Below are 26,097 nucleotides of genomic sequence, written 5' to 3'. Positions count from 1 at the left end.
GATTATATTGTTGAGCATGTTGTTGGTATTGTGGCTGCTAAGTAACATTGCTCATTGGTGTTCGATTGTGTTCCATCGTTGACATATTAGGAACACTCAATTTCTTGATTGTGAATGGGGGTTGATTTGCATTCACCGCTCTTGCATCAACAACACCATCATTAGTGACATTCTTGTTTTTATACCAAAATCTATTTTGGTCCCCTGAATTATTTGTGTTGTCACTGTCTTTATTGAGCTTAATAATTCCCTGAGCTACAAGAGCAGTTTCAATGTTCATCCCTTTCTTAATGAGCTTCTCAATAGTACTGGGCCTTTTCAACTTGAGCTCATACATCATTTCTGGGACCAGATTTTGGATAAATAGATTTACTTGTTGTTCTTCAGGTATATCTAAGGAAGAATGACTATACAAACTTTGCCATCATTGCAAGAAAGTTACTAATGGTTCACCTTGCTTTTGCTTGGTGTTACATAGATCTGACATAGTCACGTCACTGTCGATGTTGAATGCGAAATGAGATATAAACTTTTGAGCCAGTTCCGACCAAGTCTTTATGTTTCCTGGCAGATGCGAATATCAATCCATGGCTTGTCCCGTGAGACTTCGTGCAAATAAGCGCATTAAATATGTTTCTTCATAGCTCACTTCAGTACATGCCACAAAAAATGCTCGAATGTGATCTTTTGGATTGCCATTCCCTTTATATTTCTCAAAATTTGGTGCCTCAAAATGCTTAGGGAATGGAGGCATGTATAAACTCTTGTCGAATGGATTAGGACATAAATCTTGATTTGTATACAGCTTCTTTGTTCCTTTGGTTTCCAATGCGTCAACTTGTCGTTGCAATTTCTCAAGTTGTTGTGCAATTGTATCAGATTTTGGAGGTTCGTCATTAATAATCTCGGTGGGTACTCTTTGTCGATACATCGCATTTCCGATCGGTTGTTGATACTCCGAAATTGCCATCTTTGGTGTCTCCGGCATATAATGTTCTTGGTACACCTCTTGTTGTTCTGGTTGTGCATGCCTTGATATTGACCATGTTGTTGTGCTTCTTGGAGCCTAGGTTGATATTGCAATTTAGGATGTTGTTGATATTTCATAGGTGTCAATTGCAATTGTGGAGCATGATAACTTGTTTGTCTTGGCGCATATTGAGGCACATGTTGTTGATGTTGCCGAATCGGAATTTGCTGACCTTGTGCCAATTGTTGTCGTCGCGGTGTAAATCCCATCATTTGCAAAAAACTTTGTTTAGGTGGTTTTTGTTGTTTCTCCTTAAGATGGGGTATGGCACTTGTATTAACTTGTTGTGTTGTTTGTCCAATCCATTGTGGTGGTTGCAAATTTGCATTAACTTGTAACGAAGCAGAAGGCGCCACAATTTGTTGTCAACTGCGATATTGTGGTTGTTGTGCATTGTTTGTTTGCACATTCGATTGTCCCATTTGTGTATTACTCATTTGTTGCAACATTTGTTGTTGGTGCAAGCCACTATCCATAGCTCTTTGTGTCGCCATTATCGAAGGATCTATCACAATAGTGTTTGGCAAATATATTGAGCTTAATGGGACATAAGAACTTTGCTGCATTGTGGAATTATTTTGAACATTGGTGATATCAGGCATTCCAGTCGTGAAACTTTCTTGCATCTTGGATTTTGATCCAACTTTATGCATGTGAGGAACCACTTTTTGTTGAGGAACCATTGTCAATACTTGCGTGGTCTTCATTTGATCTTGTATTACAGGCGTTGTGTTGAATAATGGATTATTTATGGTCTCAAATGGTGACTTTTGAGGAATAGCCACTATCAACGCCTTTGAAGTACGTTTACTCATCAAGGTAGGTTGAAGTTCCTGTTGCATATTTTCTTCATTTGGATGCGAAGAGAAACTTAACAGCTCATTGCCTTGTTGTGTTTGCACATTAATTTGCTCATTTGAGGAAGCCACATTACTCATCATGTTAATATATTTTTGCGGGAACATCTTAAAGACCTTGTTCAAGAATTTATCCATCTTTTTTGTTAACTTTGGGTCTTGGAGGAACATATCAACATCATCGGAAGCATCGGAATTTGATGAAGAATCTGGTTGGACATTTAGATTTGTTTCTTGTTGAATGCCTTGGTCTAAACCAAATCCTTGTGAAAGAGTTTGTTCCTCATATAATGTTTGAGTTTGAATGTCATGTTGTATGTTTGGTTGATTCCAACTGAAAGGTGTGTTTCCTTTTGGTGTTGGTGGAACACTCCCATGTCCTGGTTTCATGGGTACAAACATTGGTTCATATAATGGAGGTGGTCCAAGTTGAACCATTCCATATGGTGGCAATGATGTGTTTGATGCACCTTCAACTTGCACTGTTTGACTAGTTTGAAACTGCGAATTTGCTATGTTGTCCATGGGTTGATACGTTGGTTCGCCCATCTTCTTAGATTTTGACCTTGTCTCAACAGGCATGTCACTTATGCAAATGCAATATTTTTGGAATTTTTGAAATATAATATATGATATGCCACTAAATGCCAACTAAATAGACGAAAATGCAATCTATGTTTTTGGTTGTTTTTTGAAGATTTTGACAAACTTTTGAAATGCAAATCTAAAAGAGACCTTTAGGAAATTGGAATGATGTCTAGACCTCAAAGGACAAAAGGACCAAGTGACAAAAGGACAAGATGACAATGTCTCACCTATATGCTTGGATACTAAGCTAGGTTTGATGAAATGACAATGATGACAAAAGGACAAAAGGTTTGATAAGGTCTAGACTTCTTAACAATGACTTAGGGTTTACCAAAGATTTGGATTACTCAAGTATGAAAAAACCTAGCTTTGACACTATATGCAAAGGGATAATTACTATGCAAATGACCCTAATATGATATGATAATGACCTAAGCTTAATGAAGGGACCTAGGGTATGCAAATATGAATGTATGACAATGATATTACTCTAATGCAAGAGGACATATGCAAATGGATGACCCTTATTGATATGCAAAGGAGTATGACTTAGGTGGAACCTAACCTTGACAATGAACTTGCAAAAATGCAAACCTAGAATGAACCTAAATCTAAGTGACATGAATGTTGAGACAAGATTCTGAAAAGTGTTTGACAACCATGTTTGAAGGTGCTTGAACTTTGTTGGGTGAAATGGTCTTGTATTTAACCTTGTTTTGAATCAATTTGTCTTGTTTTGAAATGAGATGCAATTCAACTTTTGACAAGCAAAGAAGACAAGATATTTCAACTTAAACTCAAGACAATCATGCTCATTCACACATTTCTTATGGTAAGCAAGGACATTAGGTACTTGAGAGGTAGACTCATTATGAGATTCAAGGAGAATACATAGATGCTTGACCCCACGGGCTCCCCTCCATGGCACTCACTTCTCAGGGCAGCCAAGCATCAGCCCCCATGGAAATCTCCCCATGGCGAACTTAGTATCTCTTCCAAGTATCCGAACTTGTCCTTCTCAAGCAACTAGAAGGGTTTTTGGCCTCTAAAAACAAGGTGTTTAGTAAGGATTTCTGTTAAGTGTTACTCCTTGATGTCACGCAAGCGTGATTGAGACATTAAGCCCACCAAGATACCAAACAAATATAGTCGTGCAAGCACGATTTAGACCATGAGGCCCTACTTAGATGTTGATATGAGAAAGAGTTCAAGGGTCATCACTTCCCAAGTAACTACAATTCCCATGTAACCCTTCCTTCAAAGCTTTCGCTCATCAGGTATTTGTTTATAGTGAGTTAGAATGCCAAGGTATTCTAGCCGTACTCACTTTGGGTCATTCCCTTCTCATGATTATCACTTGCTTGCAAAAGCAAATGGTCGAGAAGGCAGGCCCTCTAAAGGTGACACACAATCAAAAACATGAGCATGGTATCGAAGATCTAGATTTCTGATCACCCTAAGAAGGATGAGAGAATACTCTCCTACTCCAATGTCACACTCAACAATCAAAGCAAAAACATGTTCATTCCAACCTATTTAGAAATCATACTAGGTGCCTATAACATTAATGGCAAACACAAAGTTTAGTTGTTTCTCCAAGGCAACCTGCAAAACCCAAGTTAGAAGTTTGAGGTGTTTATTCTTTGACTATTGATTCTGCATAAAACATGTTAGGAGTTTCATTTGTTGTCTTTTCCATGTGTATGCCAAGATGCTGCACAGATAATTAGTACCAAAAACCAAAAAATAGAAAGCAGAATGCAAAAACAAAACCAATTTTTAAGAAAAACACTGCCCTTTTACCTCTGTTCTGGACTTTACACAAGCGTAGAACTCAGAACACAGGTGCATAACTCATGACACAAGCACAGGTTGTCCTCTACACAAGCGTAGAATGCATGACACAGGCGCATAATGTCTAACACAGGCGTAGAAGTCCCCAGAAAGCCCTGCATTACCCTGTTTTTGGGTTTTTTGACCTGCAAATCATCTCAAAAGCACTCCAAAGCATGGTTAGAGGGTTAGTTCACATTGGGTTCACCAATTAATGTATGTTAGGAAATCAAAAATCATCAAAGAATATATGAATACTAATCTAGCTCAATCACGAAAACTAAAATGCAATGATCTATCCTAAAACACACTCAATAAAGACATGAAATAAAAACATTCAACAAAAGACTATGCAAACCAAAATGTAGATTTGAATGCTCCTTCATGCGGCTCCATTATCCTTCTTTCTTCTCCAAATAGCCTTTGTTTGTGGATCTCACCTTCAAGTGCATACACCTAGTGTGAAAGCAAGATGGATATTGGCACAAGAATACTCAAAGCGTGATTGATTAGAAATTCGATAACCTGATTATTCTCATTAGTTGGGATTGAAGAAATTCATCCAATTTATAGAGAAATTGGAGAAAAGGACCAAATTAGCATGATTCAATTCAAATGGAAATTGAAAATCAAACATGTCAATTATGACAAATTATGCGCTTTCTATGCAAAATTTGATTGATTGATAATTCATGACAATTTATGACAAATTTCTATGTCAAAATTGATTGATTGTCAATTATGACAAATTATGACAAATTGAATTGTCATTCCCATGGAATTAGGAGATGAAATAGGAGGGAATTGAAATTAGATGAATTAGAAAATTAGAAAATTAGAAAAAGAGGAAAATTAGGAATTAAGAATTAGGTAAATTAATTAATAATTTTTCATTTATTAATTAATTCACAAAAAGAGGAATAATTAGCCAATTAAATGAACATTTAATTGCGATGAGAAGACTTAGGATAAATAAATAATTTATTAATCCTAGAGGGAGAAATGACACACAAGGTTAAATGATTAAATCATGAAACCCTAGAAAATGAATTAGCAATGCGAGAATGATAATTAGGTCTTGACAAGAGATAAATAATGTTGATTTGATTTGATCATGATTTTGAATTGATAAATGACCAATGTGATAAATGATTTGATTGATTGACAAAACTAATCGAGATTGATAAAGAGACCAAATTGATAGGCGCCAATTGACGAGGAACAATGACTAATTGATCCAAATTGACATGATTGAGAAGGACGACGATGATTGATGATAAATTGATCGCAAAATGACAAGATTGATATATGATCGATAGATGACAAGATTAAAAATGACCACAATCGATGACAAATCGATCGCAAAATGACAAGATCGAACAATGACAACGATCGATGACAAATCGATCGCCAGATGACCAAAATTGTTAAGAGGACAATGATTGATGACAAATCGATCGTATGATGATAAGATTGATAAGAGGATGATGATAGATGACAAAATTGATCGTATGATGATAAGATTGATAAGAGGAAAAAACCCTAATTAGGATTGACGATGTCCAAAATGATGACAAATGAATATGCACATTGATGCGGCAGGATAAGATCGACAAAATCATGACAAATATTGTTATCAACAAGACCAAATTTGAGAACTAGATGATTGAAGAATGTAGAAGAATGACTCGATGCTCGCAAATGATAAAGACCAAGTGCGTGACATAGAAGAAATGTTAATGCGACGCAAAAACCTAAAATGAGGCAATGCGCCAATGTTAAAGTATGACTTCGCAAGCGTTGACCATTTTTAGGCGTCTACACTTTCATTACTATTGATAAGAACAAGGTTAAATAGTTTGTAGATTAAGTAACAAAGTTTAAATATTAGGTCCAGAATGATTCACCCCCACACCCCTCTCAGTCCTAAGGCATGTTCAACACATACAAATAACAAATTCCACATAACCCAAATGAGAAATCAAAGGAAATAAGCACTTAGAATCCATATGCAAAGAATATACAACATACCCATCAAAGATGACACAAGATATGCTCTGGGAAAATTCTCATGAGGCAAAAATCCATGCTCTAAAAGCATCCATCCACCATTTATTATTCAAAAATGTAACATCACAATACATCCATGAAACCTTTGAACCCTAGCCATCAACAAGAAATCTATGTGAACAAGCATGTAACCACACAAATTCTAACCTGGCTTACTTAAACAACTACCATTTTGGTTGCTTAGAGTGAAGTTCCCACAAAACCAATGGTATTACATCAAAACCATGTGCTAAAACCATAGGCTACCTACCCATTGACCCCACATCTGCTATTGGATTCTTTATTAATTTACTTTGCCCAGTATTAAAACAATACAATATAATATATCTCAATGTTACAATGCAACTCATCAAGTGGCCTTGAGAATATTCTAAAGGAATCTCTACACTTTATATGTCCATGTGCAATTCACATAATAAATAAAATATTACAAAATTCTAAGCATTATTATGCAAGGTGTACAACACTTGTTTTCCCACCAACTACAACAAGAGTTCTTAGTGGGTGACAATTATGAATAGAGAGCTTGTTTGAAATAGTCTGGGATCATAGAGGTCTCCTCCTATTCCTCACCAAAAAAGTCTTACTGGACCAAGTGCCTTACAACTCAACTTTGAACGATGCTAGCCACTCCTTGAGGTACAAATTTTCCTTTCCCCCTTTATGTAGCCCATTAAGAAACATCCTTGAGATCAAACCCTAGGGCGATGAAGCATGTCTCCTACTAATTTAATAAAAATTGGGAAGATATGTGTATCTCTCTTGCACCCAAGTTCTCACGAGAACGAAAGGGGAGAGGATACATACACACTTTCACAATAACATAGAATGTGCAAGTGTATCAATCATTGTAAATAGAGGCTCTTTTCCCTTAATAAATCAAATGTGAGATAATCTAATAAAATTGAAGACACACAACCTACAACAAGTATATTACTAGTTTTTTCTTTTTATTAATACAAGGGTTCTATCCCCATCAACGATAGCTCTTACCATTAAAAAAAAGTATATTACTAGTTTCAGAGTGATGTTATCTTTCCCCAACAAATGTCAATAGATTACACATGTTAGATTAGTAAAAACCCCATATTTATGTAAACAAAATTGTTTGAAATGATCAAACCCTTAAAAGGTCTATACCTTTACTTTACCTATCAATTGCTTCACTATATCTCATAGATGTGTCGCATGATTCGGTAATTATGGTTAAGGATATAGTGACTATAGTGGAGGATTTAGTAGTTGTGGTGCAAAACTTAGTGACTATGGTGCAAAATCCAACAATTGCAATGTCGAATTCTCAGAACTAAAAATGACAAGAAAAATGAAATACAACTATGCCCAAAAAACTATATTTGTAGATGTTAGAGGTCAAACATGTCAAAATTTAGTTGTTTGCATTGAAAATAAATAACTTATATACTAATAAATTGATTTATTTGGACAAGTGAATTGCAAGATTTATGTCACATGTGAATAAAACCAAACAATTACATTGCGAATTAAGTAGTTGTGATGTGGAATCCCGCAATTGCATCACAAAATTCTTCAGTTGTAGTGTAGAACTTCCTAGTTGTTTCACATAATTCATGTATCTTCAAAAACTCAATTTTTTCTCAATATTTTTTTAATGTTAGGAATGTGGGTCCCATCGAGCATGCCAAAGTGCGCGAGGGGGAAATTTTTAGAGTAGAATGAACCATCAAACGAGACAACCATAAAGACCCTATGATTCAAAGTATTTCCAAGACCTCAAAACAATTGGAGTTCAAACAATTATACCTCAATCAAGCATGCATCATGTTGACCTTTATTGGTCTTCTTCACCTTCGTATATTGGTAGTATGTTGCTCTCAGGAATCTGTAGCACAATTTCAGTAGCATGATCACATGAAAGCCCAAAGACTATGGTTCCTATGAATAATGAATGAATATTTCTTTTATATATATTCAATTAATGGTGGAGATTTGATGAGAAGGATTGAATATCAAGAGATAAGATTCAATGGGAAGCTATAATTAGGAGATATAACTAATTGCATAATGGAGTAGACATAATAGATTGATTAGTTAAGTGAATTGATTAGTCGGTTGAACTCAAAGTGAGTGGAAGACTTAATTAGCTGTAAATAATTAAAAATCATTTAATCATGTGCATGAGAGAGATAAATAAATAATATATATTTTATTTATTTTTAGAGGAACTTAATTTAGAAAAATGAATAATTAAATAAATTAAAGAATTCATTTAATTATAGAAGACATTATTAAATGAAGATTTTATCCTTACAACGCTCCACAAGATGCTCTTGAAGCTCCAACCTACACCAAAAATGCAAAAGATAAATATGAAAAGAAAATATTTTTTCTCACGATGTAGAATTGCTTGTGAGCCCAAATGCTCCTACATCACATAAACAAGATAAATATAAAGTATGTATTTACATTATCCTAGATGGATGACATGATAGATTGTTTGAGTGGATTCAAGTACTTCACCAATATATATTTGAAGAGTGGGTATCATCAAATAAGGATCAAAGTGGGAGATGAATGGAAAATAACATTCAAATTGAAAAATGCACCAACACTTTTATGAGGTTGATGATTGAATTTTTTAATTAATTCCTTCTTATGTTTCTAATTATATATTTGGATAATTTTTCGACTTTTAGTTAAAATGATGCATATTTGTTGCATGTTAGGGTAGTTTTGCAAATATTGAAGGAAGATAATATGTTAAAGAATCTAAAAAAGTGTACTTTTATGAAAAAGTTGGTATATTTAGGTTTTTTTTTTCTAAATAAGGATTGAAAAAGATGAATTCCCTAAAGCACAAGGAGAAAGGACTATTGTTGCACTACATGTACAAGTAAAAACAATAAAGGCTAATTAATTACACTATGTTATTTTAGAGAATGGGATACAACTTGATTGAGGATTGCTTGAACTATCAACCTCTAGTCTAGAACAGAGGAAATCACTACCACCAAGGATATCATAGCCACAATTCTAGTATGGATGAAAGAAATGATGAAGGTTATTGACAACTCCATTGGAGATAAATTTATATGAATGCCAATATCATGAAAAATAACTCACAATAAGATTATATAGAAGATAACTAACAATCCAATTGTAGAAGAGGTAGAGGTCGAGGAAGAAATAATGGGAAGAGAAGCGTGGATACATACTTCAACTATGGAAAGTTGGTCCCTATGTCGTTGAGTGTTGGACATATCAGAAGAAGAAATGTCCATATTGTGGAGATGAAACACATGCCTTGTATAAATGTGAAAATGCAAGGTAGTTCTTTCATAAATCCAAAACACCATCAAGAAGTGATGACTTGCATACGAGAGCTAAAGCAACTCAGAGAGTACCTCTAGTACATCTAATGAAGAATATTTCAAAGAAGAACAAGTGGTGCAAATAAAGAATAGACATATGGAGATTGAAGAATAATATGAAGATTATAGTTCAAAATAAGAAGATTAGTACTTTCGTCCTAATAAAAATCAACATGAGAAGATAGTGAAGAAGAAAAAACAAGATATTAATCATCAACAACAAGAGTATGTAGGTTATTTCACTAAAGAGGGGGTAAGAATGTTGAAGGATTTGACCTCCTTAGGACAACAAAAATACTTAGTTGTGAAGTTAAAATAATTGGGAAAATGTTGGAATAAACAAAAGCAACTGTGTAGGAGAAAAAGTGAGACTAGGTTAGCATGCCCTAATCCTACCTTTTGACACACATTGTGGAATACGAAAGAGCCTAGAGGTATCACACAATTGGCTACTTCTTTTTGTGTAAGAGAGAGCCATAGGCTACCTATTAAGATTTCTATTCCTTTGGTGTAATTGAAAGATAAAATGATGCAAGTTCAAGTCCTAACCCCAAAATGCAAGTATGAACTAATAACAAGATTGCAGAATTGAGATTAAACAATGAAAAGCTGTAAACACAAGGACAAAACAAGAATGCAGATGCATACCCGAAGTCAAAATCTGAGTGAAAATGTTCAGGACGGGGGCGCGGGCGCCACTGTCCTGATTCTGCCCCTGAAACTGCTCCGGAAACCGTTGTTTTGCAACCTGAAAAGCTGTCGAAAATGCTGAAATTGCTGTCTGACAGAGGGACCAAGGTGCCCAGCGCCCCTGTCCTGGTAGGACCAGGGCGCCCCACGCCCCTATCCTGATCTTTTGCTCTGAAACTTGGTGTGGAGTGCTGTCTCGGCCTGCTTCTCCCGGATCTGCAACTTGCGGCGTCGTTCGAATCCTGAAACCTGCACTTATATCTGAAAAGGGTATGGTGGGTGGATATATAGGGTTTTGCCTTAGTCAAACCCCCACTTCGGTGATTTCCACCTCCACAAATAGCCAAGTTGTATTGTAAAAGTAATGTGTGTGCAGACCTTGTGTATGTGCAAGATCCTAAAATGCAAGTAAGCAAACTAGAGCAACCTCGAAAGTAAACCCTAATTGCTTGTAAATGATAATGTAAATGCTCCAAATCAAGATGCAAAGTGATCTAAAGCATGAATAAAAATGATATAATGAGGCTTATGCAAAGACATGAAAAGAACATGAAATCATACCCAACCCCAAGGGAGGGGTACAAGCCAATCTTCAGTCGGTAATCCCCTATTGCTCTTCAATGTCTTCAAAGCCCTAAATGGATGAATGAAATTGATGAATGCTTGATGGATGGATGTTGAATGTTGTTGAAGTCTTCAAAGATCTGCTCTTTTGCTGCATAGAAAGTCCCTGAAACCAAAATTCGGATCCTTTCAAATGAAGAAAGAGAGCTCTTATATATGAAACCCTAGGTCTTAATTTCAACTTTTGGCCGACCTAGAGATTGAATCTCTTGCCAATTTCTTGGGGTTAAGCTTTATTTTATGATTGGATTGCGCTCCTAAAATTTCGGGAAAAATGTCCGGGACCATGTGCACTCCGGGCGCCATGGTCCTCTCCGGGCACCATGGTCCCAACAACTTTTCACCAAATTTTCAGGGCCGTCGGATATGATGATTTTAGAGAGAATCCCGAAGTTACAGGTGATTTTGAGATGTTTTGACCCCCGAAATCAGGCCTTAAAGTTCAAAATAGGACCTAATTAGGGTTTTTGATTAAATGATGTATTGGAGGAATAAAATGAAAAGGGCACACTTTAATGAAAGGGCCCAACTTTATTATATGGGAGATGATAAAATAGAACCTTAGACCTAATTAATTTAATTAATTAAGTGCTAAAGGGGAAATGTAATGCAAAATGCAAAATGCGCCAAGGCGGGTGCTAAACTAGGTGTGAAATTGTACCACCCTAGCAAGTGCGTACAATTTACGACACTACATTTAGCCCCCACTTTAGCGGTCATATGAACACTACGTGCATATGCAAGCTAAAGTACAGAAAAGTAAACATTATTTGAAAAAGGATATATCCATAAGTCTGTCGAACGAAGCCCCCAACAGTATCTGCAGTACACAGTTAGGAACCACACCCTACAAAACACACGTTAGATCACAAAATCACCTAATGCTTACTAAGGAAGGTGATGAAAATTTGAGGGTAGCTATATGCCCCCCCCTGTTTCGGCTTGCTAATTTTAGTGAGTTGAAATAGGGTATCATGTTTACCACTTTGAATTGTTAAAGAATATCAATGACAAATGCTCACAAGAAGATTTGATATGAGATCAAAAACTAATGGAGAATCATTTGGTAAGAAAGAGGACTAAATCTCAATTCCAACACAACAAAGAGTGTGAGGATTTGAGAGTTCTCTAACACAAGATGAAGGATGTAAATGGAAACAAAATGCAAAGAGAAGAAAAGAAAGGAAAAAAGCATGAATACACACATTGGTGATCCATGAGAAGAATAGTGAGAGAGAAAACATGGACTTCTCACCCCTAGATCTAGTCTAGGTGATCCATGGGAAAAAGGACATGGAAAACTAGCCCCTAGAGTCTGTCTAGGTGATCCATGTAAGGGAGGAGAGTGAGAAAGTCTAGCCTTATGCCGCTAGTTCCACTCAACCTCGTGCATGTGTGTGTAAGGGAGGTTAGAAGCACCTCATAGGAGTCTATGCCCGAGTATGCTACAACCTGTATATGTATAGTACAAAAGCATGACATCTCGCTCTAAGAGTCTGTGCTCTGGTTCCAAAAATAATCAGCTTGCATAAAAGAAAAATGGAGACATCTCGCTCTAAGAGTCTGTGCTCTGGTTCCAAGAATGACCCACTGCTCAAAAAGTGTAATGTTTATGTCATAAGCAAAGTAGAACAAGGATACCTACCTTCATCACAAAAGAAGATACCCCAAAAATGCAACAATGTCATAGATCCAAGCAAGAGAGTTTTGCACTCTTTAAGCAAGGATAAGATAGTTGGAAAGGGATATCATGTAGTATGTGTAAAGGAGATCCTTAGAGGAGAAGAGATCTTTGTACAAAAGACACCTATCCCTGAGAGGAATTGTCTTAGACAAATATAACATCTTCTAGAATAAGACAAAGAAGAGAATAAGAATGCAATACTTCCTTCTTTTGCGAGGTGAAAGTGCTTCTTAATGAAGGATGATGCTCTTTTTAACCCAATTGGGAGAGTGAATTCATTATGGATGTATTTTACCAAGTGCAAAAGAGGTTGTAGTCAAGGACTTACACCTCTTGAACAAACAACAACAAATGCATACAAGGAATAACATCAAGTAATAAAGTTCACACCATCCACAAAATAGGAAAAAGTGGATCCTTAGATAAAAATAAGGAAAGATCATTGCCTCCCAAGGATAAGGACAATGAGAAGGACTTACACAATCTTCTAGGGAGAGATTTAGACATAAGAAAAATGTACTACATACTCACATGAGTTCATGTAAGCAAGACATTAGTGTATGTAAAATGCTCCTCACCAGAAGTGGGTAGGATAAGAAAGAGAATATCTTCTCCCATATCTAGGAAAAGAGGATTCTAAAGAAAAGATGATCAATATTTCCACACTAGTACCCCAAAGGGAAATTTTAACCATAAAAAGAAGAGATGTATGAAATCACTCTTGTCCCCATAGGAACAAGAGATAACATAGAAAATTAGGCTATTATGTTGCTTCAAAAATATGATTGCACTTGAAATTGTACCATCATGAATGACAATGAGCCCCCAGTAAATGAGCTACCAATGTCACATAATGATGAGCAACATAATAGCCATTAATGTTATTTAAAGACATGATAGACTGAATGAGGTATTTGAATATGACATGCTAAATGCTCAACTATAAGTGAGATCAAAAACATGTATAAAATTGAAGAAGAAAAGTCACAAGAACTCTTAGAAGAGGGATGAGTGTAATTTATTAGAGCCTTATCCCTGGGGGAAAGGACTTTATGATGAATAGGAGATAAAGATTCATAAGTGGGATTAGAAATTTGAGGGGAGTCATAAAGAGATTTGTTCATCACCAAGATTTCCTTATGAGGGAAATGAGAGTTGATAGAAGTAGAAGATGAGTTAGTTGAAGTGAGATCATCATCACTACTAAATATAGCATTCACATTGAGAGATGGTCTATTAGATGCTTTGGTGGGCTTAGAAAGATTATATCCAAGTCCAAATGAATATTCATGCATGTTATGTTCTAAAGGAACTTTAATTCCTTGTTCATTTGTGCCACAACCATTTCCACTATAGCCACTCTTAGCCAAAATGTGAAAACCACGACCATAAAGGGATGCTAAATCAGAGAGAGATGGTGATGCCCCATAGGTCTCAGTGCTATTTGTATTAGAGGAAGATGTTGAAGAGTTTTTTGAATCGGAGGTAGCCACAAAGTTGTTACTAAATTGCTTAGACAAAGTGGGCTTTTCTTTAGTTTCTTCCTTAGATTTTCCCTTCTCAATCTTAGGCACTCTATATTCTCCTACAAAAGTAGGGTTAAAGTCTAAAGATCCCCAATCATCTTCTGCGAGAATCTTCTCAGGATCAAAAGCCTTTTCATGTGTAGATTCAAGTTGAGAGAATCTTCTTTAGAAACTTCAGATTCATCCAAAGAATTTTGATTATTAGAGGGTGATGATTCATCCATAGGTATTTTGTTTAAAGAGTCATCACTAGAAGAGGAAGGTTTAGAAGAACTCCCTTTGGAAGTAGATGTTTGCAAACAAGCTTGAAAATTAGTATCACCTATCAAGGTATATGTCTTATTGTTATAAATAAATTTAACTTGTCTATGCAATGTAGAGGGGACAACTTGCATACTATGAATCCAAGGTCTCCCTAATAACAAGTTGTATGTTAGATTTCCCGACATAACATGGATAGGAGTAGGCAAAGTAACAGGTCCCACTATGATGGGTAAGGTGATAATACCTAATGAAGACTTAACCACATTATCAAAGCCTCGAATGGGATGAGAGTCAGGCTCAATAAGGGATGTATCCACATTCATCTTATGCAATAGATTAATGCTACATACATTAAGGCCAGAGCCATTATCTACCAGTGTTCGTCTTATAGCAGTGTCATTTATGATAACCACAATCATCAAGGGATCATATTGATGTTGAATTTCACTAGTAGGCAATTCATCTTGAGTAAACACAATTTGAGCTTTAGGATTCATCACAGAGTTAACCAAAGACACTATATTACTAGATGTATTAGGTGGAGGAACATTCAAATCTTTCAAGGCATCTTGTAACATTCCATGATGAGCGGAAGAAGTTTGGATCAAATCCCAAAGGGATATCTTAGCAGGGGTAGCTTTAAGTTGTCTTATGAGATCATAGTCCTTACTAAGCATTTGTGAAATACGAGGAGCTTGAGGAAGAATAGGTTAGGAAGGAGGAAGTGAAGTTGGGATAACTGGAGGAGGATTAGGTTGCCTATTGTTTCTTGTGTTATAGATATGAGCAACCACATTATAACTCTCTCTAGTCAGTTGCTTAGCATACTCATAAGGGCTCTTAGAAGAATAACCTCCTTGCACAGTAATAACAAGTTTCTTAGGAGTGCAAAAAGAATCATTAGCATAACCACCTTGTACCACAAAGATAGGCTTATTTAAAGGTTGAGAACTTTGAGAAGGACAAGCACCTTGGATAGTGAAGAGAGGTTTGTTAGGTGTTTCATTTACATGTATCAAATTGATTAAGGATGGTTTAGGGGAATGAACAAAAGTGTTGGAATAATTGTTGATAGTCTTCTCTTGCACTAAAATCTTATCACGGATTAAATCAATTTTAGGAGAGAGACAAGGGGTAGGCATTGATGTTCTAGTAGGAAAAGTAATACTAGGAAAAGTCATATCATCCTTTATCATCAAAGGATCTACATGGGGAATAAACTCTCTAGGAGAAGGATCAACATTACTCTCTAAAGTCTCACTCTTGAGAGGGAGATATTTGAAAGAGATGTTAACCATCTTGCCTTGAACTAGGGTATCCTTATGAGTAGAACCAAGTTGAGGAGAGGGAGATGCTTTATTTTTAGAGGGAGAATAATTGAGATTCAAGGAAGGTGAGAAACTATCAAGGGAGTTTTCAATCTTGATTTCATCCCCTTTGGCTAGGGTTCTCTCATGGGATAGAGAATAATCTACACCTTCTTCTAATGGTTCATCCCAAATAGTAAGGTTGTTGAAAGGAATGTTTGAAGTATTGTTAATTTCGGGAGAGAAGATAACATTGTTTATTAATTCCTCCTCCTTAGGAGGGAGAGGATCAATAGATGTGTTAAACTCATCCTCTTTCCTCAAAATATATTCAATATGATCTTTAGGGGAGAGAGAATTAAGGAAATTGCTTATTATTTCATCTTCTTTCTCTAAGGGATGCTTATGGGTAAGACAAACTTTAGGAGAAGGGTAAGCATTTATCATTAATTCATCATCTCTAGTGGGAATTTTGTTGGAAAAGGAAATGCCATCAATAGGAAATGTAGGGATAATGTCATCTTCTTGCACAAAAGGATCCTCATGAAGGGAGTGTTTTTTAGGAGGAACATGAACATATTTCTCCAAAGATTCATGCTTAGGAAGGAGATCTTTGAAAGAAGTGTTCATAACCTCTTGTTGCACTAACATGCCCCCATTGGAAGGACCAACTTTAGGAGAAAATAAGTCAATGTCCATCAATACCTTTTCACTTAGAGAGGCATCATGTAGGGAAGGTGAAGTAACATTAAGAAAGGTGTTTATGATATCATTCTCTTCCTCTAGGATAGCTAAATAGGAAGGGCACATTTTAGGAGAATTGTCAAGATCACTCTTAAAGTCTTCATCCTTAGAACATGGGAGAGTCTCAAAGGGATTGGTAGCAACTCTTTTAGGCACTAAAATGTTGTTATAGATGGGGGGAGGTTCTTTAGGAGAAGGAAAAATTGAGACAAGGGAAGCTAACCCATTATCACATCTATGAAATGAATGCATCATGACAACAATTTCCCTTTTTCAAATGATAACACATGCAAAATAGAAGGAAATATTTAATTTCAACCAATGTAAGCACTTAGAATGTAGATTTAGAAAATGAAATTTATGATTCAAATGAGTTCCTAAATCAGATTTGAAATTATTGATCCCAATTAAGCTATTCACAAGTTCAACTTTGAATTGAAAAATTAGGGTTTTAGCAAAAATTTCCTGTAAATTTTTGAATCTTGCAAGAAATTAAAACTTGTAAATACAAATTTGAATTTGAAATAGCATAAACACTCATATTTGAAAACATAAATCAGAAATAGAGAAGATTGGAGTTCACGTCGGGTTCACCAAAAATGTGTAGGAGAAAAAGTGAGACCAGGTTAGCATGCCCTAATCCTACCTTTTGACACACATTGTGGAATATGAAAGAGCCTAGAGGTATCACACAATTGGCTACTTCTTTTTGTGGAAGAGAGAGCCACGGGCTACCTATTAGGATTTCTATTCCTTTGTTGTAATTGAAAGATAAAATGATGCAAGTTCAAGTCCTAACCCCAAAATGCAAGTATGAACTAATAACAAGATTGCAGAATTGAGATTAAACAATGAAAAGCTGTAAACACAAGGACAAAACAAGAATACAGATGCACACCCGGAGTCAAAATCTGAGTGAAAATGTTCAGGACGGGGGCGCGGGCACCACTGTCCTGATTCTGCCCCTGAAACTGCTCCGGAAACTGTTGTTTTGCAACCTGAAAAGCTGTCGGAAATGCTGAAACTGCTATTTGACAAAGGGACCAGGGTGCCCAGCGCCCCTGTCCCAGGGACCAGGGCGCCCAACACCCTTGTCTTGGTAGGACCAGGGCACCCCACGCCCCTGTCCTGGTCTTTTGCTCTGAAACTTGGTGTGGAGTGTTGTCTCGGCCTGCTTCTCCCGGATCTGCAACTTGCGGTGTCGTCCGAATCCCGAAACCTACACTTATATCTGAAAAGGGTATGGTGGGCGGCTATATAGGGTTTTGCCTTAGTCAAACCCCCGCTTCGGTGATTTCCACCTCCACGAATAGCCAAGTTGTATTGTAAAAGTAATGTGTGTACAGACCTTGTGTGTGTGCAAGATCCTAAAATGCAAGTAAGCAAACTAGAGCAACCTCGAAAGTAAACCCTAATTGCTTGTAAATGATAATGTAAATGCTCCAAATCAAGATGCAAAGTGATCTAAAGAATGAATACAAATGATATAATGAGGCTTATGCAAAGACATGAAAACAACATGAAATCATACCCAACCCCAAGGGAGGGGTACAAGCCAATCTTTAGTCGGTAATCCCCTATTGCTCTTCAATGTCTTCAAAGCCCTAAATGGATGAATGAAATTGATGAATTTTTGATGGATGGATGTTGAATGTTGTTGAAGTCTTCAAAGATCTACTCTTTTGTTGCATAGAAAGTCCCTGAAACCAAAATTCAGATCCTTTCAAATGAAGAAAGAGAGCTCTTATATATGAAACCCTAGGTCTTAATTTCAACTTTTGGCTGACCTAGAGATTGAATCTCTCACCAATTCCTTGGGGTTAAGCTTTATTTTATGATTGGATCGCGCTCCTAAAATTTCAGGAAAAATGTCCGGGACCATGTGCACTCCGGGCGCCATGGTCCTCTCCGGGCGCCATGGTCCCGTGCGCCATGGTCCCGACAACTTTTCACCAAATTCTCAGGGCTGTCAGATATGATGATTTTAGAGAGAATCCCGAAGTTACAGGTGATTTTGAGATGTTTTGACCCCCGAAATCAGGCCTTAAAGTTCAAAATAGGACCTAATTAGGGTTTTTGATTAAATGATGTATTGGAGGAATAAAATGAAAAGGGCACACTTTAATGAAAGGGCCCAACTTTATGATATGGGAGATGATAAAATAGAACCTTAGACCTAATTAATTTAATTAATTAAGTGCTAAAGGGGAAATGTAATGCAAAATGCAAAATGCGCCAAGGCGGGTGCTAAACTAGGTGTGAAATTGTACCACCCTAGCAAGTGCGTACAATTTACGACGCTACAACAACAACTAATAAACAAACTCTGGAGGATCGAAACTAGAAGAATAGTCATTTTTTCATAAATGTACATCTAAATGATGATAGAGTGAAGTATCATATGGTGGACCTAGGTGTGGACTTGAACATCATATAGGTTACCACATGGGATAAGCTTGGAAGTTCAAAATTTTTACAAACACCTATGAACATAAGCTTAGCAAATGGTTCATGTATGAAAACATTGGGGACATGGAAGAATGTTGAGGTTAACATTAAAGGTATCAAACAAATTATGGATTTTGAAGTAGTGGAGTTGAAGGAACCATTCATTGCCTTCAGAGTCATGTTGGGACTAAGATGGTTTGTTAATGTAAATGGTATTGTTGATTCCCAAAAAGAAGAGATCTCATTTGCATATGATAGTAAAATAACCCACATTCCACTTGGTGAACCAGAAGATAAAACATATATGGAAGAGGTTTCACATGAAAAACAAGGATAAGATAATAGAAACCTTTACTCTATATCCAAACTCTCGGTTGTAGAAGAAGAAGACAATCCCAATAGATTCAGAGAAATTGAGATCGATAGTGACTATGAAAGCATTGACAATGATAAAGCTATTGAAGCTTAGATGTAGGGAGAGAAATAATTAATATCTTGGAAGGTATATGGTTTTTGGAGGGCATTTCTAATACATATAAGACCACTTAGACCTTTGTAGATAAATACAAAGCATTATAGGGTACCACATATTAAGAAAACTAACTAGTTTATCATCACCCAAGTACCTTATCACATGATTACAAACTAGAAAAGTTAATGTATGCAAAATTAAGGAAATCACATCACTAATCAGATCACTAAGATTCAAAATAAGACTTAAATATAAGAAAAGGCCAATCATAATCACCAAGGGAACAAAATATAAACATTATTTAGCAAGGCTTTAGTACCGAACGATTCTGAGATAATTACAGAGAAAAACCTAATACTATATACTAACCCTAACAACATATGGTTTGGTATAGAAAAAGAGCATGCAATCCATAATCTTACTTAAACTTAACCCACCATAGTTTTGAAAGAAAAAAAAGCAATTGTTGTAGCTCCAAGTCTACATCCAATAGTTACAATTGACAAAAAATCATTGGGACAACAATTTAGAGAGCCTTCAAGAGATATATAAGGACATCCTTCTGGTGCAACAAAGTTGAATTGAGGGGAAAGTCAAGGTTTTGAAGGGGGATGATCTTAGCAGTGAAAGAGAAACCAAACAAATTTCTTAAGAACATGCTACATCTTGTTACATCAAGCTTGCATCACTTACGAGTTGGAACATAACATGAAGATTATGGGGACTAAGTATGGGTCATATCCCATCTTATAGATACAAATATATTGCGAGATGTACTAACTGAATACAAATAATTCAAATGCTTTTGGTCCCAATATGGTGCTTTATGTATGTTCTCAATATTATGTTAAGTAAATAATCTTCTAACTAGATCTAATTCTCTATTCCCTTAATAGGACAATCCAAGGTATAAGACTGCAACACTAGAAAGTCAATGGGATTCAAAATTCTGGTCTGTCCCCTCAAATTTCTTGCTAACATTGCCTATATATTGAAAATATGAAACATATCTTTTTAGGACTACATATTTATTAAGAAGTAATGGACAAACATGTTTAGAAAATTTCTTTCTAATATGAAATATTGTGCACAAATAGTATTAAGGTCATTGATCAACTTTATGAAATCAAAGAGCAAGTGTTACAATTTCAACTAAGGAACAATTTTAGTCAAATTAAGTTATTGAATGCAAACTTTTGGATCAAAATGCTTGTTTTTTTAGTTGGCATTTTGGATCACACTTAGTGATCCATCATCAAGAAGTAAAAATGTAGAAAAGGAGTGCAAATATAGTCTTATAAAGGTTGTGATATGTGAGAAAAAAATTTAAAATAGAATAAATTGAAATTAAAAAATTTGCATATAAAAAAGAAGAAATAAGTAGAAACTAAAAAGCCAATAATAATATGATGTAAAAGAAAGAAGAAAAAAAAACGTTGACAAAAAAATGGGTTAGTAGAGGACGAAAAAGCATTGAGAAGAACAAGATTAGAAGGACATAATAATATTTGAAAATTTTTTTTATTAGAATAGAATAAAGAAGCAAGAAGAAAAAATCTTATAAATATTTACTACTGACATAATAAATACCTCAAATAATTATCCAATTACAACCAATACAATCATAATTATTACCTCATGTATTTAATCAAATATTTATAAAAAAAAGTTAATAAACAATACTTAGTAAAGAAATGGGGTTGAGTTAAAAGGCTAGTTAAAAAAAAGAAGAGGCAGTTTGATACTAGTTTGATTTAAAGTATTATTTATTAATTTTTTAATAAATATTTAAATTCTTAAATATTTGATTGAATACATGAGGTAATAATCATGATTGTATTGGTTATAATAGGATAACTATTTTGAGTATTTGTAATGTCAAAAGCAAATATTCATAAAGTTTTTTCTTCTTATTTTTGGTATTGAATAAATGCATATTGCAAAAAAATGTAATAAAAATTAGGAATAGATCAGCAAAGATCATCCTCAAAGACATATACATAAAGTTGCTAACAGTTATAGGACACCAAATATTACTTATAAAGATTTTTTTTCTCGCTTCTTTGTCCTCTTCTAATAATTTTGTTTTCAAATAATATTTTGTCCTTCTAATCTTGTTCTTGTCCATTTTTTTCCCTCTTCTAACCCATTCTTTTTGTTAGTATTTTTTTAGTTTACATCTTATTATTATTGTCTTTCTTCTTTCTTCTTTCTTCTTTCTTCTTTCTTTATATGTGTATCTTTTAATTTCAATTTATTATATTTTTAAATTATTTTCTCACATCAATCACAATCTTTATAAGGTTGCATGCACTCCATTTCTACTTTTTTTCTTTCTCATTATGGACCATTGAGTGTGATATGAAATGCGGATTAAAAAAATATACACAGTACATTGAATAAAAGAGTTTGTATTCAAAGTAAAATTGTTCAATTTATGAAATGACTTTTAAATCATTCTCGCAATCTTTTACTAAGTAAGTTGTAATTATTGTTAGTTTAGATTTTTCTTCTTTTAGTTATAAAATAATAGCTTTAAATTCTGTAACTGTTCACTACCAAGAAAGTAAATAATAAATAATAAATCTCCCCAATCAAAAAAGGACAACCAAATTCCTACCTCACCCATTTAAAAAAATATTCCCTAAAAAAAAATTAAATAATAAAAAGACCATATATTATTTGAAATGTTTTTTAAATCTACATTAGATTGATGGGACAAAAACTTGGTGTATTATTATTATGTTCAAAGTGGATTTAAAGTGGCTTTTATTTGTTTGAGATCTTTTCGAAGACCACAACAAAATAAATAATACATCCTAACTTTAATTTTCTTATCTATAATTGAATTTTCCAACGATGGTGAGGGGATGAAAAAATTGTGACATTTTGTGGGCCTGCCCAAACAACTTTTCAACGTGTGGACACGAGATCAACCAAAATCAAAACTTTATAATAGTATAGAATTATTTTAGAGCTCAATTTCTAATAAATTTTTCAAATTTCAAAATTTGGGTCCCTCCCATACTGATTAGAAACTGATTTCTGATCCAACCTTCTAAAGAAAAAACTTTACATTTTGGGTCATGGTGCCATAATTTCATATTATTTTATGAATCAAATCTTTGAAGAGTGGTACCATTTGGTTATTTAATTTTTAGTAGAATTATATAAATATTTAGTTATGTTTGAAAGATGATTTGGAAAAAAAATTAATGATAAAGAATTATTATAATTTAGAAATTGAAATTTTAGTATATATAAAAATATAAAATTATTCAGTTGTCAATGGGTCCTTGGTTTGTTGGTAAAGTTGAAAGGTTCATAAAAGGGATAAGGCCAGTGTCGTGCCCCATGCGAATTTGGCGAAATGGATACCCCTCAATCCTTGGCTCATAGCAAAACAGGTGCAGCCTAAAGCTACTCTCCATAAAAAATTATTCAGTTGCTACATCATCTTATATATTTTATTCTTTATTTTTTATATATTCATTATTTTAATCATTTTATGAATAATAAATTATAATTTAACAGTTATTTTTAATAATTAAAATAATTTTAAAAAGTGAAATTATTAGAGGAAGGTACTTAGTTGCTATCATGTTTCAATTACCGTTCATTGAATTTTGCTAATTAAAAGTCCACTAAAAAGTCACTTAGTGGTAGTTAGATCTATTGTGCAACTTTATTGATACCAACAGCATACGATTATTGGGACGTCAACTCAAAATGACCACTTTTTGACCTTTGTGTGCATAATGAATGGTACAATGTTTGTCATAACTACCCAAAAGCCAAAACAATAATTATAAGCACTTAAGTTGCATACAAAGACAACCCAAAAATATTGCCAAAATCGAATGTATGTTTAGAAGCTTAGGATGCATGAAATTAGCTATAACAATTACCCTTCCCTTAATTTTTTTTTTTGATATTATGCGATAGCCCAGTGACTCAACCACACCTTGCCTCGGTCTTAGTTTTTGTTGAGTTTTGAGGTATAGAGAGGGCGAGTTGAGGCAAGAATACCTCGATGGACACCTAAGTGGGGCTCAAACAACCCAGTCACTCGATAAACCGAACTGACAAGAGTTGAACCTTGGACCTATATAACAAGAACCCAAAACCTTGACACAACCTTAACAACCTTAATCACTTGTTAATACTTCAAATACTTTATTTTTTATCGCCATAATGTAAAAGTGATTACAAAGACTTAAATTAAATACCTCATAGACCATTTGAGTAGTGTGAAATCACATGTCAATACTTTAAGTACTCGTCTTTCTTTAATGTGAAAGTGGTTCTAAAGGCTTGAATCAAATACATCTACATTCTCTTTTAAGTGGGTTCCTTTCTTATCTAAACAATTACAAGCCAATGAAGTAAAATTGTAGTGACTATACATCATCATTTGACTTGTTCAATATATAGTTTCTTTGTATTTTAATTCTTGGTTAGGTTATATAGGGTTTCTAATTATCCCATATTTTATATCATATAGGAGGCCCTAATCCTTTTTTAATCAGGTATAATCTTTGTAATAATAAACCAAAAAGTATTCTGTTAAAGGAGATCGATTCACGTGCAAAAAAACGCGTCTTCAGCAAAATCGAGGAAAAAATAGTAACTAACCAGAACAATCAATCAAAAGGAAATTTCCTAGTCTATATACATCCATTATAAATCCGACAGACTGGCAAGACTTAGTGTAAAAGCTTCGATCAATCCACAACAGAGGCCCGTAGCATTTGCGAAGTAGGAAGATCAACATGGCTTATGGAACTCTGGAAGTGCTCCTGGTCAGTGCCGAGGGGCTCCAGAATTCTGATTTCCTCTGTAAGAATTTTCAGTTCTTCTTATGGTTTAGATCTGAAATAGAGATTTTTTTTGGTTTTTTGGTTGAAAAGTGATATGTGGGTGCAGGCAACATGGACCCATATGTGATCGTGAAATGCAGAACTCAGGAACAGAAAAGCAGCGTTTCATCCGGTGAGCATAATTATATGATCATCTGATTTGATTTTCAAAAACCCTGAAATTAGATTTTTGAATAAGATGCTCAAAACCCTCTTTTATTTAGCGAGTTTATTTATTATATGTCATTTCATTTATTTTCTGATGATGGATCATAATCATGAAGTATGATCTGAAATATTGATAATGGATCATGATCATGAAGTATGATCTGAAATATTGATACTTTTTTCATGTTGGTGCAGGTCAAGGCAGCAATCCAGAGTGGAATGAGAAATTTGTGTTCACTGTATCGGAAGGAACTACTGAACTCATATTAAAAATCATGGATAGTGATGCTGCTAACGAGGATGATTTCGTGGGAGAGGCCAGGTAATCACATATTATACAAAAAAAAAATTCATGGGTACATGAAATTTTCACAGTACATAATGTTCTAGCTATTGTTTTTTCTTGGATTTGACTGCATAGATATTTTTATGTGGAACATGATCGAACTCTATGATCCATCATCAGGGAATGAAAGCATGGAAAAGAGAAGTGAGGGTTTAGCAGACCCAGGTGCCTAATGTGTGGAGCTAGTCGGCCTAACTTGATTGGAAGTTAATTTACTTTAATGATTTACCTGGGTCTGCTAACTTCTCTCTTTTCATGCTTTCATTTTCTGATGATGGATCATAGAGTTCAATCTGAACTCATAAATACTTGTTCATTGTTACTCATGAATATCTGAAATGGTGGAATTGTGTTGTTTTTGTTTAGTATCCCATTGGAGGCACTATTCAGTGAAGGAAGCCTTCTCCCTACTCCCTACAATGTTGTACTCCCGGATAAGACCTACTGTGGGGAGATCAAAGTAGGCCTCACATTCACTCCTCAGGTAAAAACTGTCCGTGTCTAAAACACTGTCCTTATCTTCTAGCTTTTCGTGCATAAAAGGAGAAAAGTAAAGATAAAAATTCTTCCTCTTGCAGAAAGAAGAAGAATATGGCCAGGAAGCAGGGGAGCAGATTGGAGGATGGAAGGAAAGCTCTTACTAATTATATACATACTAGGGAGCATGTCTACTAGGCAAAAAATAAAACTTGGCTCCCTCCATTGGGGGAGCTTGATGCATGTAATAAACTTAAATTGGGGTTGTTTTTCCTTAAAGAAAAAGACTCTTTAGTTTTATCTTAATTTCCTTCCTGTCCTGTTGATTGTTGATTGACTCTTCATGATTTAACTAGGAACCTCTAGTTTTTATGGTTTGAAGAGGACATCGATAATTGTATGATATTTTCTGAATAACAAGATAAGACCATTAATGCGATGAATTGTTTTTGTTTGCTAGCAAATATTTGCAAAATCACACAGGACTGTCCTTCTATTTTATTTTGACATACATATGAACCAGCCCTCTGAGATCTATGGAAAAATATGTATTTAATTTGTAATATCCATAGAATTTCCCTTTAGGATCTATTAATAAATTTATATATGCAATTTGAGTTGTGATGTTTGCAGATTAACTTCTTCTAACTTTAAAATCAGTTTCTTGGTAAAAGTGTTTTGGTTTTCAATTTCTTTGGTTGTGCTTTAACAACCATCATATTATGATATTGTTATCATGATTCAATTGTGTAGTTTTCAG

The 26,097-nt window shown here is 34.9% G+C and overlaps 1 protein-coding gene across 1 annotated transcript; it reads left to right on the top strand.

Moving 5' to 3' along the window:
• The first annotated feature begins 24,057 nt into the window (after positions 1 to 24,057).
• On the top strand, positions 24,058 to 25,780 carry LOC131055968 (elicitor-responsive protein 3). The gene is made up of 5 exons (XM_057990288.2): positions 24,058 to 24,326; positions 24,414 to 24,479; positions 24,710 to 24,836; positions 25,227 to 25,344; positions 25,439 to 25,780. Exons 1-5 carry the CDS (start codon positions 24,260 to 24,262, stop codon positions 25,502 to 25,504), a joined length of 444 nt encoding a protein of 147 aa, XP_057846271.2. The 5' UTR covers positions 24,058 to 24,259; the 3' UTR covers positions 25,505 to 25,780.
• The last annotated feature ends 317 nt before the right edge of the window (positions 25,781 to 26,097 follow it).

This window comes from Cryptomeria japonica, chromosome 8 (genome assembly GCF_030272615.1).
Source record: "Cryptomeria japonica chromosome 8, Sugi_1.0, whole genome shotgun sequence".
Classification (NCBI taxonomy): domain Eukaryota; kingdom Viridiplantae; phylum Streptophyta; class Pinopsida; order Cupressales; family Cupressaceae; genus Cryptomeria; species Cryptomeria japonica.
The sequence above is the reverse complement of the archived record's forward strand: the minus strand, read 5'-3'. Positions and strand labels throughout refer to the sequence as shown.

Bases quoted from the DNA above. Each gene is read 5' to 3' on its own strand.
- LOC131055968 (XM_057990288.2), top strand. From the start codon at position 24,260: ATGGCTTATGGAACTCTGGAAGTGCTCCTGGTCAGTGCCGAGGGGCTC. The intron at 24,837-25,226 runs GTAATCACATAT...GTTTTTGTTTAG, and splicing joins GATTTCGTGGGAGAGGCCAG to TATCCCATTGGAGGCACTAT. The intron at 25,345-25,438 runs GTAAAAACTGTC...TTCCTCTTGCAG, and splicing joins GCCTCACATTCACTCCTCAG to AAAGAAGAAGAATATGGCCA.